Consider the following 20,816-nt stretch of genomic DNA (forward strand, 5'->3'; position numbering starts at 1 on the left):
TTTACTGATTGGTTTGCTGTACACTTCCACATCACAAACATGGAAAAAAATACAAGTCTATTTGTTTTTAACATGATACCGTCTCGTCTTTTCTTTCGGTAAAAACAGTGCAAATTGCATGTATTTATTTATAACTAATGATGAAACAATGAAGTCTATAAAAAGTATAATAATTGTTTAGGACATATGCAATCATCTTTTATTTTAAAAAGTCTTAGAACTCAAGTGTTACAAATTTTACCAGCTTGATCACAGCGCATACATTTTAAACATTAAGAGTAGTTTTAACTTCTGCACATTTTTACAAGATAACATGAGAATCAACCGTTTCCTGCACTCGGTGACAACCGGTACTAGTGTCCAGTATTATCTGAGGCATGTTTAGTTTAAAATTAAATTAAGGCAAATGAATGGATCACTTAATACTGGCCTGTAGGCTGCACAGTTTTAGGGTCAAGGCACATCCGTGTTGAAGATGCGGCAAAGGTCCTGGCTCGATGATTTAGGTTTCCTCCTTGTCTTCTGAAAGAGAACCAAACAATGTAGAAACGTATGCATGTATTATAATCAAATATCAGTCAAATAGCACTTCCTATTGAATAATTCATAAATGTCATCAAATTGTTTTGCTTTTACTTGACAACCACAATGCTATATTAAACCTAAGCAGGATATGAGTGTGTTCACATTGTAAAAGTGACAAAAGCACATTCAAAACAGTTACAATGCAAACTGAGAAAATAGCTGTTTCATCCTTTAAAAAGCCATTTAGTGAAGTTTGATTTCCTGTTAGTGCAAGAACAGTGTAATGCCCTGTATACAGGTAGGACGTTGTTCCTTACCTTTCACTGGCGGTGCAGGTAATCGCCTCCTCAGCTGCCTTGATGACTCCACAGTTACAGGCTGCAAGAGACGCATGTGAAACTTAAGTTTTTTTGTAATTATTATTCTTGCACACAGTGTTTGACACAAGGTTGTGGTAGTCATGATTTATATTAATGTATACAGGTACCATGATTGGAATGGTCTTGGTCTTAGTGAAGCGTGACTGTTGTGTGTCCACATTGAGGCCTGCACTCTTCAAAGCAGCAATTCTGGCCGAGATGTCGCAAATCTGGAGCAGAAACAAGCAACGCGGTACATGTTTGATTGAGATCCGACTGATGATATACTGTAGTTGTGACTGTACTTGCAGCACCCCCTTATGGCCAATCTGTGTTTTTATGAATTCATCACACAGCTTCCAGAAATTCAGGCCTAACAAAAAGCAGCAGAGCACTTTAACATGCCATTTTCAGCTACAAAATGCATATCTAGTTTCAACTCACCTGCAGCTCAGACTGTTGAACCTTAGCAGCTGCTGATGCTACCTGCTCTTCCAGGAAGGACAGCTCTGTGTCCGACGTGGCGCTGCAGATGCCCCTAGCACACTCCTCCAGGTCACCCAGCTCCGCCTCCAGACTGTACACCTCCCCAGCTGCCACGTACACCTGCAGCATGTCCAGTTCAACACCGGATTAACTTCAAAACTTGGTAATTGCAGCAAAGTCAAAAGAAGGAATTGAATCTTAAGAATGACTTTGACAGACCCAGTGAATTAAACAAATATAAATAAAAAGCTAAACTTACGTTCTCCTCCAGTCTAGAGAACTGTTGATCCAGTTTCTTAGGATCCGCGTCGGGGGGCAGCGAAGTGTTGGAGAGTCGGGGGCCGTCTCCTCCCTCCACCCCCTGCAGCAGCAGCTCTTCAGTGGCGTTCAGCACCTTCAGGACCTCAGTGGTGATGCTGCGCAGAGACACCGCCGAGTACCTCTACAACACACAGACAGACAGGCTGACGGACAGCTTTGTAACACCCAAGATTTGTGTTTATGTAAAAAAAACAATTTGGTTTATTTTTGCCCCCTCAAAATCCGTGGCGGGTGGTTTACCTTCCTTTTGTCTGCTTTGCCCATCATGAATAATAATATGCAAATTGTGTAGAGCTGATTAAAGACCAGATGTCCATAATTCATTATATATAAGGTTTGTGATGTGGATGTTGTAGATGTCCTGGTGTCTGGCGATGATGTTGCTGTTCTGTCATTTGTTATAGCATCATCTAATAAACTACAGTGTGAGAATAAAAGCATACTGAAATCAAAACTATGGAATGAGATGCATGCATGAAAAATGCAATAAGCAATAAGAGAAGAAAATGTGAGTGAAAAAGTGCAAATAAGGAACATTTGCTTCCTAGATCTGCAATGATCGCCACGAGCTGCATCCCTCAAGCAAAACAAGTTCTCACCTGCTCCAACAGAGTTGATATAAACTGTATTGTTTTGTAAAGCTCCGTGTCGCTACCCTACAGCAGAGAGAAGCCCAGAAGAAGAAAAGACAGGCCAGACAGGAAAACGAAAAACAGCACCAAGCAGAGTTGATTAGTAGTTTGTTAGCTAAGAACAGTTTATAAAGAGAGTTACGCAGTAATGTAATGTTTTCTTTCAAGTGGGCCTGTCCTAGCTGAGCTCTGTGGCAATTACAAGATGAGTAACTTTGAAATGATGTACGGCGATCAAATGTGTATCAAATGGGGGAAAAGTCATGAATTCATTCATAAACAAATAATCTTAACTCAACAGCCACTAACCAGGTTTCTCCTGAGCTGAGAACTGCGCAAAAAATCTTACATTTTTAATTTGTTAGAGGACGAATGTCATATTTTCAAAAGTTACTAACAGTAATTCTATAATCACAACAGACTGTACGTGGAGAATATAGGTTATTGAAACTGCATCCGAGTGTTGATTACTGACAGTAATGTTGCATGTATTTTGAATCACTGTCCATAGTGAGATAAACATTTTAGTTCTTACATTTTGAATCTCCTCAGGTGACAGTAAACCCTCCTGAAGAGAAGACGTGCTCTGCTCCATGTCGTCTGTATTTCCTTCTTTGGTTTCTTTACTTTCACAATCTCCCTCTGCAGCACCTCCCAGTGTGTCCATGACTTTCAACTCATCAGTGACTTTTCTGTCCTCTCGTTCGTCATCATCCATTTCTAGTCTTTCATACGTTTGTTTCGCCTCGAGTGTCTCTTTGATTTCTAAATGTATTTTTTCTTCTGCATCTCTATCTTTTTCCTGCCGCTCATTTTCATTTGTGCCTGTAGCATCTCCACTCCCCTTTCTTCTGTAAATATCTACTCCAATTTGCTTACCTACATTTCCTCCTGGTCTTTCTCTCACAGCCGACTCTGGCGTTACGTTATCGCCTCGACTTTGAAATTCTTTTGCACTTCCTGCCTCCTCCGAGGCATTTGTGCTTTGAGGATCGACAACGTTGTCTTTAAATCCACCTTCTCCCTCAATGTTTACATCCTCACCTGTCTCTACTTCACCTGGTTCTTTACTTATGCTCCCATTTTCTGCAGCTTCATCTTTTATTGCCTCCATCTGCATGTCCTCCAAAGTCATCATCAACATGCTGCTGATTATTCTGTCAAATTCTGCATCTTCCTCATCACTGTCTGTTGCTGTATCCTGACTCTCTTCGTCGCCTCTAATCTTTCCCTCTTCTTGTCCCTCTCCTCCTTCCTGTTTGTCTGGCCACTTCGTCTTGGGCTGATTTACTTGTTGGACTTTTGTCTCGTCCAAGGACATTAACTCCTCTGTTCTCTTTGCTTGGACCACCGTTTCTAACTCCATCTCGTGTCCTTTCTCTGTCTCTTTTGCTTTTTTAGCCATATCTTCTTTCAAAAGTTCTACTTTTTCTTCACATGTGGGCCCCTTTGCCATCCTTTCATCCTCGTCTGTTACTCTCTCCTTCATGCGATCTTTCTTTTCCTCTACCTCTGCTCTATCTTGTTGGACATCTTCAACTTCTTCATCGCAGCTCTCCGTCTTAATTTCCTCATTTTCATCCCTTAAATCAAACATATTTACATCCAAGTTTCCAAATGATTCTCTCCTATCCCAATTCTTTACCACTGCTCCCTCACTCTCAATTCCTTCTTCATTTATTTCCTCCTCCACCTCATTCTCTCCAACTTTATCCAGCTCATCTTCAGTGGAAGAAAACTGAGAAGCACTAATTAGACTGGCCAAATCGCGCAGCGGAACGGCTTGGACGTCTTTTTCTGCCTGCAGTTTCCACAAATTCTCGTCTATCGCTTCCTCCCCCTCTTCACCTCTGCCTGCTCGGTCCAACTCATCCTCCGTGGAGGAAAATTGGGTGGCGTTGGCCTGATTAGCTAATCTGCACACTTTCACCGCCAGCTCCTCCTCCTCCTCTCCTATCTTCTCTTCATCCATGACGCCAACTCTGTCCAACTCATCCTCTGTGGAGGAGAACTGGTTTGCCCTGACTTCTTTTTCCAGCTGACAGAGTTTAGAAGTAAGTCCGTCCGTCTTTTCCTCCTCCATATCTTCCTCTTTGGCTCCTTCCCATTCTCCTTCACTCTGGCCATCTTTGTCCAAGTCATCATCAGTCGACAAGTAAGTGAGTCTGGACTGTGCGATGAGCCTGTATAATCTGTATTTCATCTCTTCATCTACTTCATCTTCCTCTGTTCTTCCTTCATCCAAGTCGGTCTCCATCCTCCACCAACTCTCATCTTCACCTCTGTCCTTGCTTCCTTGTCTCTTTTCCTCCCCCTCCTCGCCATCTTTATCAACATCTCTCGCTTCAACATCTCCTCCTCCGGGTGGGGAGTCAGTAACTCTGCCTGCTAGCTGTTGTAGTTTCAACGTGAGCTCCTCCTCCACCTGATTGGCTTCATGCCCTGTGGTGTCACTCTTAAGGTGTAAAATTTCAGGGGTCGTAGCTCCTGAGGTCAAAGTGCTAGGGGTCGCAGCATCAGACGAATGTTGGGAATGGTTGTCTTTCTCCCTGTAATCCTGTGAAGGTAAGAAATAATAGATTTAAGAATATTCTTTTTCTGGTGAATGAAGTATGGCTTTCTATAATGTTTGCATTTGAGCATCTTACATTTTCTAACATGTGGGGAAATGTAGCAACGTGATCCACCTTACTGTTATTTATTTCTGTGTAATTGAGGAAGCATTTTAACTGTACAATTCTGGTACTTTATTTTCTGCTATGAATCAGAGATCTTTCTATCTTATTTCATCTCATCAGTTTGTAGTTTTTATTTCTTACCAGCACCGAAGAAGACAACTCTTTTTTGCTCCTCCTTTTCTTCCGGGATCTCCGGACTTTCCCCCTATCTGGCTTGGCAGCCCCCTTTCTTTCCTCTTCGGCTCCTTCCACATTAAAGTTTACATCGAGGATGCTGGTCCTGCATGAGGATGAAGAGCGACCGACCTCTGTGGGCACCTTCCTCTTAAAACGAGCCAATAGAGGTTTCTTAGGCTTCCAGTTCCCCTCAGGGTCTGAAAACAGATCGTCTCTGCTGCCTGTAAGCGGGGACGGGGTCCTGACACGGGCGCTGTGCTCGGATTTGGTTTCGTTGTCCGAGTCCATGCCTTCATAGGCGGACACCACTTCAGACTCTCTCTCCAAGGCACTGAAGACCAGGCTCTTCCTCCTGGTCAGCAGACTGGGACGAGACAGCTGGGTGCTCTGCAGGGCGATCCAGTTCCCGTCTGGGCTCTTCAGCACCGAGGACACACCTCCGTACACACCTTAGCATGCACACACACACACACACACACACACACACACACACACACACACACACACACACACACACACACACACACACACACACACACACACACACACACACACACACACACACACACAGTATGCAGACAAGCAGAGACCATATGCCACACAAGCGCACCACACAGAATAAAATTGCATATGCAGCAACATAAAAAAACAAAAGCAGTGGACGAGGTAGGTATTCGCCGACATTGACTATTATATCAATTCGAAATTACTAATATTCTATAGGCTTGCTATCGATCAAGTAAACTTTTCTTTGTTGATAGTTAATTAAATATATTTAATGTGCAAAGGTAGCCAACCAAAACAATAATGACTGGTGGATTTAAAAAGTTGAAGAGCATTTAAAGATCTTACCAGTGTTGTCCAGTCGTTCAACACTCTTCCAGGTGGACATAGCCGACCCACCTCCGTCCTCCTTTAGCGCCTGTGAAGAGTCCTGTATCAGACCTGAAGGGTCATTGTCCAACAGTGAGAAGGCAGAGTGAGACCTCTGAGAGAAGATGACAAATAAGAATGATTGATTGTTGCGTCACGGTCACACGTGATGACGGCAATGAAGTGAAGTCAATAGATCATGTTGAGCAGTTTAACCAGCAGAGGTCAGCTCATCTCACCATGAAGACGAGTTTAGTTTCAGTTTTTTCAGAAAGGTTTTGTTTTAGTTTTTAAATATTTAGTTGTAGTTTTACAGTAGTTTCAGTTTGTTTTTGTTGGGGGGAAGATATCATTTCTCACAGTATGAAGCTACATATACATAAATACATGGATGGAAAACTATGATGTCTAATGTTTAATCTTCATGCTACTTTAATGTCAGATATGAAGCCACAGCGCCATCTCCTGGAATGTCAAGTCCGATCAATTTCTGTGCTTCAACGTCACCGGAGTGAACAGAAATTCATGCTTTCTATTTCTTCGGTAGTGATACATTGTAGCTAAAAACCTAAAATGAATTCACATTCCATTTCGTTTTTAACCAGGTGGTTTAGTTTCAATGTTTCTTAAAGGATATAGGACAACTAACAATACTAACAATATAATACAATATCATTTTCACTGCTTTTTAGATTACTGTAGCAAACCTGATCTGAACTCATAGGATCTCTTTTTGTAAAAAGTTTCAAGCCAAAAAGGTTGACAGTCACTGGTTTAATCTTCAGTACTTGAGTAAATGAACTTTTCACCACTATTTCTTCTACATGGCTTTTAACATTCATTGTACAGAGAAACCCGAGTGAGAGTGACTATTTTACCCAGAGATCTGGTTGGTGTTTAAGGGAGCTGGATGCTTGATCACAGTCAGACTGATGATGATGGTGATGAAGGTCAGGGTTGTGTTCAAGTGGCCAGTCCTGGTCATATTCTGCCCTCATCTCAGTCAAAGTTTTCCTCCTACTAATAATCTAAGAGAGACAGGGACACGGTTAGTGCTGCATATGGCTCTGTACAAACAGAACACAAAAAGCTGCTGCTTCTAATGGTTTTGTATTCATATGTGCAGGAGTTATACATTGAAGGAGCAAAACAGCTGACTCACATTTGAGTATTACACACAGTAAATCAACCTAATCACACACACTATACAACATGTGCTACTTTTCATACTTTTTGCACAATAGTTTTTGACAGTTCCTCAATGAGCTCTCCTCTGTGCTCCCGGAGATAGTGAGCCTCATTCTGCTTCTCCTGGTAAATAAAAAAAACAAAAACGCATAAATAAGAAAGCTATTCAGCACCACACACACCCATAAATGCACGCTATAAGCTGATTACTCTTCTAAACACACACTTTAAATACACATTTACTGCTCTCAGTTCAAAAGCGTCGGGATACTTTAACAGATCAGTGAGAAGTATTATTGTTTGACATACAGTGGTATTCTGAAAGGTGGCTGCAGAGCTTTGGGATATAATTTACAGGTAGTTCTTGCAGATCCCCACTGATACTCCTATATTCTGATATACTGCGATATTACACTAAATAATTGAGCACACTATGCAAAATATTTTAGATGCAGCTTATATTTTCTTAAAATGGAGGTACTCTGCTGTTCTGATTTAAATTGCTTGAATACTAATTTCACTGTATTTTAATGAAATACACAATGAGGACATCTCTACTTTTGACTATTCTAATGAGAAATAGTCACTTAAAACAGATACTCTGACCCAGAAGCACCTTGACCTCTAAGGAGATGAGGTGAGCCTGATCTTCAACAAAATCTATGTTTTTTAGAAAGTTTATCGTATCAATAGTGTCTCTTGTGAAAGTGTTTTCAGGTTGATAAACAACGGGAACTTTAAATCATTAAATTAATTCTTACCAGCAGAGTTTGTTATAAAAGTGATGTTGAATAGTGCAGTAAAAGTAACTTCTTTTTGTTCAACATTATTCTGCATTTTTATTGTTGGCCTAACAATGACCCTGATACTGTAGTATTAAACTCTCCTTTGGATTGCAGCATAATCTTGATGTTTTTTTTTATAATCAGATTTAAACTGAAAATAAAAAAGCAGAGAATTCAGATTAAGGAGGACCACAGATGATACTTATCAAAGCACATGGACTGCAGACCAACGACAAATAACATTCTGCAGCATCTACAACACGTCACGGGCAGAAAATAATTTACAGAAAAAAGGTAATTATAGTGCAATTAATGTCAAATCAAACAGCAGTTTTTAGAACACAAAGTGCAAGACAGTGTGTGTATACAAGTAATCCATCAATGAATGACTTTTTATGAGATGTGAACTAAATAAATAACCTGACTGGCAGAGTCAAACTCAGCCTTTGAAATGGCCTCATCTATGGCTTCCTCTGCCACCCGCGAGGCCACAGTGATCGTCTCTGCTATGCTGTGCTCTGAACACAAAGAAACAATAATCACTTGTTATGTTGTTACCTGAATGAACCTTCAATTAGAAATCATAAACATAGGAAGGAGTAATTGCATTATTTTCAGCTTTTCTTTCATGTTTGCAGTCGTTTAGCCTGTTAGTGAACTGGGAGAATGAGGAGACGTCGGGACAGCAAACCAGAGAGCAGAACAGACTGCACACATACCAAAAGATTACAACAAGAATCGAGATCAAAATGCATCTCTCCACTGTTTCATCTGCTGTAAAAAAAAATGATATTCATGGCAGCTGGGAACAAATATGAGTTTATAGATTCCTGAGAGGATTACAATGAATGACCATAAAAAACAACAACCTTGAACTGGATAATGTGGCCTCAGAGGGCCAGTTGCAGAGACGCTCTTATGCAGATTGAATTAAGATCTCGCTATTACAAGGCTGAATTACCAACTGGCCAAGTAGGGCAAACGCCCCGGGACCCTAAAGATGACGGGTTCACTGAAATGAGTTATAAACTGACATGGAAAAGGTCTGACATTGACTCCTGCATTTCATATGATACATTCACTTGGGACATGAGAATAAAAGCCCCTTTGTCAGGATTAACTTTAGGCTTTTATTCACTTGGGACATGAGAATAAAAGCCCCTTTGTCAGGATTAACTTTAGGCTTTTAGCATTTATTTTCTTTGTTCTGCTATTTAGTGACGATTTTATTAGAAGTGCTGCACATAAACATATGTTAACTGAAAGTATGTAGAAGTATATACAGTAGTATAATAACTGAAGTAGTTATTCTAGTTTTGTGTCACGTTACAAGAAGATACAAGATGCAGGAACATTGTATTATTCCAAAGATTAATTTACTAAATGTTTCACAAAAAGGTGCACAGAACAAACAAGGTTTAGTGAAATCCTAAAATATATCTGCACCTTGAGTTTGTCTGTAGAAGGTTGAGTCACTCCCACAGAAGCTGCCCTCATTGCAGATACTGTCCTCATAGGCGCTGCTCTCTGCGCGTACACACACACACACACACACACACACACACACACACACGTTGACAAGTACATGAAAAGACAGATTCACATGGGATTAAGGAAAGTTTGTCTCTTGTGTCGTTCCCTTTTAAGGTGTGTAATTGATGTAGCACATTGTACTCAAGAGAAATGGCCAACTGTTACCTCACTAGACTATGTTGAGTACATGCAATGTTTGTACATTCAAATGTTTAAAAAAACAAACAATCAAAACATGTTTGAAATCAAGCGAGGTGGCACGATGAGTCTGCAAACATTTCAGGGGGTTTAAGACTATTTGTAAACTGTGAATATAGTTGAAAACCTAATAAAGAGGAAATCTGCCTTTTAAAATTAAAGGTTTGTTATTTTAACTACATGACTTGATTTTAGAGAGTTGGTGACGGAGCAGCAGATCGTTTCTCCTTCCTTCTCTGAGCTCTGTGCCGTCCACAATGCAGCCCTACGTGGTTACATAAGTGCATTAGAACGGCCTCACATGTGGCATTACCGGGCTACCTGCTCTGTGGCGCTGGTTCAGAGGTACAGTCGGGTACACAGGGTCACTTCCAATCATATTAAGGGGCAAACAGAGGACCTGGACTAAGTGATGTGAACTGTAGATTATTTTTTAAATACAGTGAGCACTCTACTCTTTCATTACTAAAAACCCTTCAAGCAAGCATGAGTTCACTGAGGTGACGCATCCTGTAAATTAAGACAAAATTATGTATTTTAGGGACATTTGATCTGTGACGCCAGTATACAGTATATGTATGCGTGTGTGTAGATGTCTGTGTTGTATCATCTAATGAGTTGGGACACATTTGGCCGCAGCACAGGGAGATATAAAAAGACTCGTGACCGATGAGCAGCTAAGGTCACAGTAACCCTGAAGGCAGCATGAGACTCTTTGGCTCCATACAGGTGTGTATGTGTGTCACTGTATTATGTTGATGCTTTGAAACACAAGACTAATGTGATGTGTATCATACATTAATTAATAGCCCTGAAAAAATGGATAATATATAGGAGGGAATGTTTAATATCAAGCACCTGCATACGTAAGGCGGAAACGTTAAAAAAAAAAAGATTTGAAACTATAAATCTACAGGTAATCTATACACAGATATATATCTACACACTTAATCTATAAATAAGTCATTCTTGATACTGTTTATTTCAATTCTTACCAAAAACTCCTAAGACAAGTGAAAATTGGAGATCATATTGTAGCAAAAGCAACTCATATAATTTAAAATATTCTTTCACTAATGAACACATTTTATCAAGAGCATGACATGTGATGAGAAACGACGTAATGTCAGCCATACAACACACTCCAAATGTAAATCTTTGAAACACACAATGTGCTACAACCTCTGCCTTACTTATACACTTGTTTTACATTACGGATATTAATGGTCCCTAGAGGTTTAAGCTCACTGACTTTGGTGATCCTCTGACTTTTCCGCTGGCGCCATCACGAGGTTCACATTTGTGGCTTTGAGCGAAATATTTCAACAACTGTTAGTTCATTTGGTACAGACATTCATATTCCCCCGCAAGATAAAATGTAACAGCTTAACCTTACTTTTATTCTGCCATCTTAATGTCAAAATTGTAATTGGTTTATGACCAAACACCTGCAAAACTAATGGCATTCCCATCAGCCTCAGCTGTACTTTGTGTTTAAAGTTAACAAGCAAATGTTAGCATGCTTCCACGCTAAACAGATCTGCTCAACAGCATGTAAACATCGCTACTGTGAGCATCATGTAGACTGTAGTATTTTACTCAAAAGCACTACTGTGACTAAGAACAGTAGAGCTGCTAGCAAGGCTGTAGATCCCCGTGTTGCTAATGTAAATGTATATTGTCTAAATAAAACATAAAGGAGGAAAATGTAAGGAACAAGTTAACAGAGTTTGGTTAATACCCAACAATATATATATTCATGGTTCTGCTTTCAATATTTCTCTTGATGTCTGTAGCTGTATGTACTGCATGCAAAATAAGCATCAAATAATGTTAACTGTGTCTGTATGTGTGTGTTCTTCCCCAGGGTCAGTGTGTGTCATGGGGGAAATGTTTCACTGCGACACACCTCTGACACATGGTGATGCCTCTATTCAATGCTGTTAGTTTCCAAATGTCAGCTCTATTCATTCTGATGCTTTTTATGCAGCTCACATTGTTTCTTATGCAAAGTTACATCAGCAGAGCTTTTTTATGAGTCAAACGATGCAGATGAAGATTTGGCAGTTGATTAAACACAATTTCCCGTCATAAACAAATGAAACGATATGATACAGTTTGTGCGTGTGAGCGGAGAATGAAACAGTAAACCGGAATGTGACGCTGAGCGGGGGCCTGATGCCAGCACACATCAGTCCTCCTCCCACAGGGGTCAGAGCGCTGCATCATCTGCAGCCAGCGACCTCGCCTCCACAAAACACTCATAATTCTCTGAAATCCCTTGTCTGTTCAATCAGATCAGAGTCTCTGAAGTAATGGCCCGGAGATGCACTCCACAGCCTGTAACGCTCTGTCCCCAACATGCTGGAGCATATGTTGCTGGGTGAACAGTCCTATTCAGAGCACTGTAGTATGAATACATTGTCAGCATGGCTGGCTACAGCAAACATCTAACCCTGTGTGTTTACACTATGAAATTATAAAATGTCAGTACAAAATGTGATGCAAGATACAAAAGCCTATATTCTTACTGTCACTGGTGAACTATAAATAGGTTAGAATTGAGGAGGGGAAAATAGTAAGCCTTGAGGACATATTTATGTTGTTTAACTATTATTTCCAAGGTCAAGAATAACTTTCAAGCTCAATTTAAAAATAAGTGACAAATTGAACGATGGTCATTTTTTTTTTTTTTTAAATCAGTCGGCAACCTCCGGTTCTGACGAGTGAAGCCAAAGTGGAAGTGTCTTAAAACTTGCATTCTCTCTGCTGGCCGGCAGTGAGCAACTCCCCCGGTTACAAAAAGAAGTTTGGTTGTATGAAAGTCTTTGAGAAAATAACCCAACTTCTCACGTGATTTATCACCTCAGTGAACATGGTAAACATGAGATTATGGTCTCAATTGCTAGTTTTAAGTCTTATTCAACACGGCATTGAATCGTCATTCGTGACGAATGTAAGTCCAATATTTACTCCCCTCTTAGCTTTGTTTGGCTCTCCACCAAATCTGTCTCTTTAGCCAGTAAACACAGTGGAGCATTTAGCAGCTAGTTAGTCGCTAACTGAGCAGGTAGTGTCCGGTGGGTTTTTAGAGCTTTGTTGCTGTAAACTGCCTGTTACTATACTGCGGTATCACAAAATGTGTCAAATAAGATATGTTCAGTCATATCACCAAATTAACAGAAACAACACTAATAAACAGAGGGGTTTACCAGTAAGCTCTGAAAGCGTGCTGTGTTCCGCCAAGTGCTTCCTGTAAAGAGTCTTCAGCACTTTGGCGCTGCCAAACCTCTTGAAGCGCGTCTTCACATTAGTGTAGAACCATTCCAGTGACTGTGTCTTCAACAACCTGAGAGAGACACAAACAGACATCAGGTTAAATATAAATAACCTATATGTATATCTAACAAGTGTCAAACGCCGCAGACTTTGTTGTATTGGTGATATTATATGCTGATGATACATTTCTGGGTATTAAACCGCTGTAGCTTTCCAGTTCACTTCCAATGAGAAACTGCAGGAATATCACCTGAGAGACATTACCAAATGAGTTTATAAAAGCAGTGAGAAACAAAGCAGGATATGTGGCATGAAAGCTTTTGCTGGAAGAATTTATTTGTTCTATGACTTCTGTATGAGACACACACAGACTTTTTTTTTGGACTGGATATTCTGTAAACTCTTGTAAGGTTTGACAGTCTGTTTAAGTTGTTTTTATTTATTATTGTAACAAAGTTTTTATTAATGTTTCGTTAAAACTTTCACCTGCTTAATTAATGGAGACATTAATGTTTCCTCTAAGTCATTTAGGGTATTAATCAGGTTGGCACATGCACACACTGAGTACTACTGTAGTACACTGTATCAGACAAAATCTACTAAATATGTGACTAATCGATTAATGTAATTTTGAGATATTTAATGATTAACAAATAATGTCTGCAGACACATCTGCAGGCGGCTTCTCAGTGTGGCTGCTGTAGAACAAAGTTAGTCAACACTAAGGAAGGCCACTAACCCAACAGTTTATTTTGATCCTCTCTCAGAAACGAGGAGACGCTTCTATCTGATGACAAATGTCGTTTTTGAGTGCACTAAAACCATATTTCTATTCATAAACATTAGAATAACACCAATCTTATCCTTTAACAGCTAATTTTCGTAAACCAAAATAAACATACTAGTACACATCTTCCAACTCATCCAAAAGGTTCTCATACGTTCGTGCACGGAGTAATCCACACGAGAATTCATAAAACATCTGGGCTGCATCAACAAACTGACATGACACAGCAATACAGAAATACAGCCAACCATTTGAAACCTGAACCGCTGTATGGTGCACCAAAGCTAAGAAGCTGCATTCAACACAAAAAAAAAAATGTAATAAAAGAAAAAGGAGTAGATCGTCGTTGCACATACATTGTTTGTTGCTTCACATCTTCCAACACCAGCGACTAGTGAGTCCAAATATTTCAGCCAGTGGAAGACTTGATCCTGTTCTGTATCTTAGTGACTACAATGTGAGTAATAAACACAAATTCCATGTCTCCAGCGGTGCAGTGAGAGCTTAATAACCTTTGACGTCACCGTCTCATCACTTAACTCATGGACTTGACACACACACACACACACACACACACACACACACACACACACACACACACACACACACACACACACACACACACACACACACACACACACACACACACACACACACACACACACACACACACACACACCTCAACCCTTATACCTGCTCTTCTGGCAGGCGGAGCAGAGCCAGGCTTTGTCCCGCTTGTTGTAGACCCGGCAGGCCTTGCAGACGTTGTAGTGGCAGTCGTGGCACTGGCGCTTGGGGTTGAGCAGGAAGGTGAAGGGCGAGCAGCAGCGGATGCAACAGCGCTGGTTGAAGCAACTCCGCCGTGACAGCAGGAGGCAGCGACTGCCCTCCTCGTCCAGCTCCTGCTTCAGTTCACTGGGGAGGAGGAGGGGAGAGAGAGGGGAAGGTTAGAGGGAGGACGATAGTGAAACCAGGAATGTGTGTGAGAGACAGAGTTATCCTTAATCGGGGGGGGGGGGGGGGGGGGGGACAGAATATTTATGATATTAGTTATTCTCTGTGGGTTTATCGAGTCAAATAGGATGATTATCAAAATGGACAAGTACACATAAACAGTCAGTCACACTGATCCTTTGCCTCTATTTAATGAAAATGGAGCAGAAATGAAGGTGGTTTCACAGAGTCTGTCATTTTATTCACGTTCTAGACATCATTTAAAAGATAAATGATGATTGAAAAAAAAGCAGCAATATCTCCATTATTGTACTATTCATTCTAGGGTGGTGAAATGCCGGCAGAGCTCTTATTAAAAGTGAAATTCTCATTCAGAAATGTCTTGATTGAATATTTAAACGTCGCCTGCTGTGCTCGTGTAAAGGTTAACGCAGGAGGGTCTGCTCAATAATACATCAGTGTGTTCTCCTTGACAGCAGCAGGAGCTTTTCTGCCGATATGTAAGAGTACCATAAACATTCATTATAGCTTGAGGTCCATTTAGTGGCTGATCTGAAGCTTTCCATCATATGATATATGACTGTTTGCCCAGTTGTTATGCAATTAAAGATGCTTAAATATAATTTCCTTGAGCATTTTTTGTTTTGTTAATCAGTTGAATCCTTTTGCAATTACTTATTTAATCCAATTAGGTTTAAATTCTTGTAAACATTTTTATAAAGCTTTAAGGATTATTTGAATATTAATTATCAGAAATATGACGCACAGATTCAGTATATTACCATTGTATTAAAAATATTTTTTGAAGTATTACATTTGATAAAAGATGGGATTATGAATAAAATATATAATAAATATGTAAAACACAGGCATATGAATAAAATGCAGAAATAATTGTATTACTCATTAAAATAAAATTATTTCAGCATCGTTATCAATTGCACTGGACTGTCATAAAGTGATACCTTTATGACAGTAAAAATATTTTTGAAAAGGAAAGTCTGAAATAAAAAATGCTTGAATGAAATCCAATAAAACATAACAGATAATAATGAGGTTGATTATTGGTCTGTTTTTATTCATAAGGGTTAAATTATGGAACAATGCCAACATAAATGTAAGAATGTGTAACTCAGTTTTGGTTTTCAAAAGAACGGTTGCCATTTGTGAGGGTTAGCATGAATGATTTCTATTTCATTTCCCCAGGGGGAGGAGCTTAAATTAATAAGAATGTAGAATGGTCATATGCAAGTATTATGCTTCTGCCTGTGCCTTTTCAGTAATATTGTTTACTAGATTGTATATCGTACAGTATATACCGAATATATTTATTGTATTTTGTGTGAATATTTAGTAGTTTAACAACACTACAAGAAAAAATATGTATCTGCGTACAAATAACTGAACATAAGCTTACTGCTGCTGTGGTCATTTTGAGCTTCCAGAGAGTACTCAGCATATTAATTGATGAGTACTGTAGGTAAACGATTGCAGAGGATTAAGGAAACAGATTAAACCACATCATTCATTTTCTGAATTTAAATGAGGCTTTCACCTTCCTGTAACACTGAATACAAGTTCACTTCCTCTCTCAAATCAGACGGGATTAACATCCACGCTAAGGCTCAGCATGTGTGTGTGGCTGATGGCGCTACAGAGATACGCATGCCAACAATCCCTAAATCATCAGGTGCAGTGGCAGTGAAGCGGCTCTGGTGGCTTTTTTCCTGAGTACTTGTTATTCTGCTGTTAGACCTCAATAAGATACACACACAGTCTGACATTTGTGCCACATCAAGATCCTCACATTTTATACCCAATTCATATTCACAACAATGCCAGTCTGCTGCTGAATAGATATTTCTTGAATCTAACAAATTGTTTTCAGGAATATAAAGCCTATACACTCAATTGTTTATTAGTACACCTATAGCTGAAACTAATGCAGTATAATACAACAATAAATTGTAGTTATGATCATGTTTAGTTTTAGTTTCAGAGACGTCTTGATTCTATAGATTGTGTTGTACTAAGTAGACAATAAAATAAGACAATTAAAAAACAAAAATAGACAAAATGAGTAAAGAGTAAGAACAGAAAAGTTTTAATGTTACACGTATGTTTGTTTGTTTGTTTGTTTGTGAGAGTCGTGTTGTCTTTCACAATAAAGTGTTTCTGATAACAGACCAGCACCATATTCTAATTTGTAAAAAAACAACAAAAACATCCAAAATGGACATTAAGTTGAATGAACACCTCTCTGAAACAGTTCAACAAAAATTCAATATAACCTTCATGCAGGTAGAAATGATTGCAGGACTGTGGTATTAGGTCGCACTAGTTTTAACTCTGTAACTAAAAGACTGGCAGCTGTGTGTATCTCAGTTGGTTTAACAGAAACTGGATACGAGAGATGTGTGGAGGGGAATTTATGTAAATACATGCATATGCATAACTACAAGCTTTCCCTAATGTCACAGATTATAAGAACAAAGTATAGTTGTTTTTTCACAATTTTAAAACAGGATTACAATGGATCACTGTGAATACATATTATACTGTACACACACTAAGTAGGTGTGATTAAAATCATTCATTAGTTATAATAACCCACATTAAAAATGTTCACTGTGGAGATTAAAAGCCTTTTCTCTGCTCAACACTCCCCCTGCTGGCTGGTAGATGAATCTCATCCTAAACTAGAAAGTACTATTATCTGCAGTAGTTAAACTGTGGCAACAACCTAGAAAACAAGGCACATTAATATCAGTTCATTAACAAATGGAGTGCGTGATATTTCAGTTAGTATTCTCAGACACTTTTACAAGATTGTGTCCACTGAATTAGATGAGCTCAGTCAACAGTGACACTTTCTCTCTGCATGAGAAGAAGGGAGGGTGAACAATTGAACACTGTATTCATGCATCTGTATTCCCCTCTAATCTTCAACTCCCCCGTCTATCACGCATCGCTGTTTGACATTCAGTGAGGCTCCGGGATTTCATCTCAGAGGGTTGTCAGTAAAAGAAATTGAAAAGCAGGATGCATGGAGTCGAAGCCCACTTAACGACTAGACAAGAGGGATTCACCCCTTAGATATCTGAAAATGGTACAAGATGTCATGTTTCAATGTACTTCTGCTGAAGAGGGGATGTGGTGTGAATGTGTTTGACATCATTTAGCAAGTTAAATATAAAATAGGTCTTCTTGGATTTTTCACAAATAAAGAAAATAATAATATAATAATAATAATGTATAAATACGTCCTCTTTTAAGCTAAATGTCAGTACAAGTCTAGTCATCTAGTACAGTAAACAACAAGATTAGCTATAAGTAGGCACCTTAATTGCTCGACACTTTTAGTAAGAGGAAGTAGAAAGCTCACCACTTAATGGCTTTGGATAACGTCAAACCTCACAGGTACAAGAGTAACTAACTCATTTAGAGCTAGATTTACACAGTTGAAGAGATTAACTAAAATACTGTTCTCATGTACAATTAATGAGGTACTCCTCCATTTCAGGGGCAAATATTTGTGTATATTGTAGCTCAAGATGTCACAATAGTAAAATACATAGGAAGAGCTTATAACATGCAAACACTATCTGGTTGGGGCCCCAGGATACAATTCAGATGTCTGAGTTCCACTAAAGAGACATGTTCCCTCCATTTCCTCAAGATGGTTTGATTCAAATAAATTAAGTAAAAGTTAAGATACATTAGCTTGAGTTTCACCATCTGCAACAGTAAAATGCTTGAGGTCAAACCTGTTGAATGCTGATTTTAAATCCTGTGTTTACATGTTGACTAACTTGCATTATTTCTCTTGTCTTTTTTGCATATTGTTTCATTGTATTGGCTCATTACTGCCACCTGCAGGTCAGTGTGTGACCACTGTGACATCACTGTGTGCATGCATGTGCATCCTTGTGGACGTGCACGAGATAAACAAAACAAGGGCTCACTTAAAGAAAAACAGCTCCACCGCTACAAAATATCAAAACTCCACAGAACTACTAAAATGATTACTTTAAAACAGAATTTATCAGCATTGTTGAGAGCATCTGTCACAACAACAAATGTCACCTTATATGAACTTGCACTGTGTGCAATTTGTACATACGGCTGAATTCAGTGTTGGATATCTTGAGGAAATTACAGCATTAAGTTTATCTTCCATGTGTGGTGCAATTTGTTTTTGTTTGATTGGGTTCCCTGATGTCTGAGAGCCTTTTTGATACGAAGAAGAACAATATTATGTAAGCATAATGAAGTACAAGGAGCAAGTAACAGAGTCACGAGAACATGACATTACCATGTTATTCATAACCTCTGACAAGTAGACAATCATTTACCACTATTATGCACCCCTCTCTCTTTATCTCTCTCAGGTCGAAGGTGCAGATCAAACCCATCCTATTGGCTTATTATTCTGTCTTTGTGTTCATACATGTTGTGTTTGGGCTTTGAAGAAGCCAGTCTAAGTACAACAGGAAAGGGCAGTCACTTCCTGTCCAGAAAGGCAGGATGGGAAACACCCGCAGGGGTCTAAAAATGCCTCGAATGTACACTGAGCTCCACACAATGTGAATGTATACTGCTTTTACTATATATTTTATTTTGTTATTATTTGGATGTAATTAATCTTTTGACTCACAAAGAAAAGTTATTTGAGTTGATCTAAAACCTCCTAATGAACTGTGGTTGTAATCATTGAGAAAAGGATTGCTCCAAATGATCAACTTAGAGGATTATCACTTGAATCTGTAGCTCCTCTCAGCTTTATGGATTAGTGTTTGTGTCCACCTGATGAATGCAAATCAAACATTCTCTCTCTTGTAGTTCTGTTTTTTGGTCTCCACCAACTCCTGAAGGAAATATCTGTCTCTTTAGCTGCTACAGGCTCATAACTGTGTCTCTCTGTTGTTTGGTGCTGAGCAGGTAGAGTACAGTTGGTTTTTAGGTTTTTTTTCTCTGAAACCAGCTGCGGCTGATAACAACGCCCGTAGACTTTAAAGTTGAGGGCAGTAAAACCGAAACCGTGAAGCTAACATACGTTGAAATGCTTTAGAAAGTCGAGGGGAGCAGCAGAGTCGGGTGATGATTCTCTGTGTGTTTATAACTGATGTAAAAGCAACTCACATTTCATCCACTGTTCATTTGAAATCTTATTAGAGCAGCTTTAAACAAGATCAAAGAATGTCTTTGTTAGACTGTCTTATACGAAACGCTTTCATGTAGTTTCTATAAACAGCGGTGAAATATAACCATGTACATTTACTCAAGGAATTGGTATTATTTTTATAAGTTTGAATGCAGGACTTTTACTTGTAACAGAGTATTTCAACACTGTGGTATTGCTACTTCGGTAAAAGGCCTGAATACTTCCTCCACCACTGACCCAGAGTAGTAAATATACACTTGCAGTTTTCTGTGTTAAAAGTCAGCGTGTAGGTCAGAACTAACCTGAGGCGCTGCTCCTCCTTCTTGCGCAGCCTCATGTCCCTCTGCACCACCTGCAGCACATGCTCCGCCTCGTTGTCCGTCAGCCCCGACAGATCCAACTTCCTGCCCATCGCTGACACACCTCAGGCTGTCACTCAACCCCTCTGATCAATCAGCTCGTTGTTATCATCTAAAGAAGAGATATGAATCAATAAAAAATTAAAAAAACAGCAATCAGAGAACAAAATGACAGTGAAATTAGGTATTGGTTGACAAAAATTATGAAATATAGTTCAACTGCAGCATCTAAATCAAGCATAAAGTGGATTCAACAGCTCTCAGAAACAGTTTTAATAAATGTTGAACATGATCAACTTCATGAAAGTAGGATTAACTGTTGTATTAGACTATTAGTTATAGCTATGTGTACCTAATAAACTAGCAACTTTCTAAACAGTTTTAAATGAATTATATGCATTTATCCCGGCACCACCTACGCATGTAAAACCTCCTGGTTTATATAATAGAGCACAGACCTGAGTCCATAAGCACTTAAAACTCATTTTGACGTCCTACAAGCCACTTACTCAAGTAAA

The 20,816-nt window shown here is 39.3% G+C and overlaps 1 protein-coding gene across 1 annotated transcript; it reads right to left on the reverse strand.

Annotated features, from left to right (window-relative positions):
- Positions 1-382: 382 nt before the first annotated feature.
- On the reverse strand, positions 383-20,351 carry LOC306706038 (uncharacterized protein; the record flags this gene model as incomplete). The annotated part of the gene is made up of 16 exons (XM_079172949.1): positions 383-522; positions 843-903; positions 1,013-1,114; positions 1,329-1,490; positions 1,630-1,812; positions 2,291-2,347; positions 2,859-4,685; positions 5,308-5,615; positions 6,031-6,166; positions 6,930-7,079; positions 7,282-7,362; positions 8,445-8,542; positions 9,471-9,551; positions 12,968-13,104; positions 14,515-14,736; positions 20,242-20,351. The coding sequence occupies 16 exons, from the start codon at positions 20,349-20,351 to the stop codon at positions 503-505; spliced, it is 3,735 nt and encodes a 1,244-aa protein (XP_079029075.1). The 3' UTR covers positions 383-502.
- Between the last annotated feature and the right edge of the window lie 465 nt (positions 20,352-20,816).

The sequence above is a fragment of the Pholis gunnellus genome (assembly GCF_910591455.1).
Source record: "Pholis gunnellus genome assembly, chromosome: 14".
Lineage (NCBI taxonomy): Eukaryota > Metazoa > Chordata > Actinopteri > Perciformes > Pholidae > Pholis > Pholis gunnellus.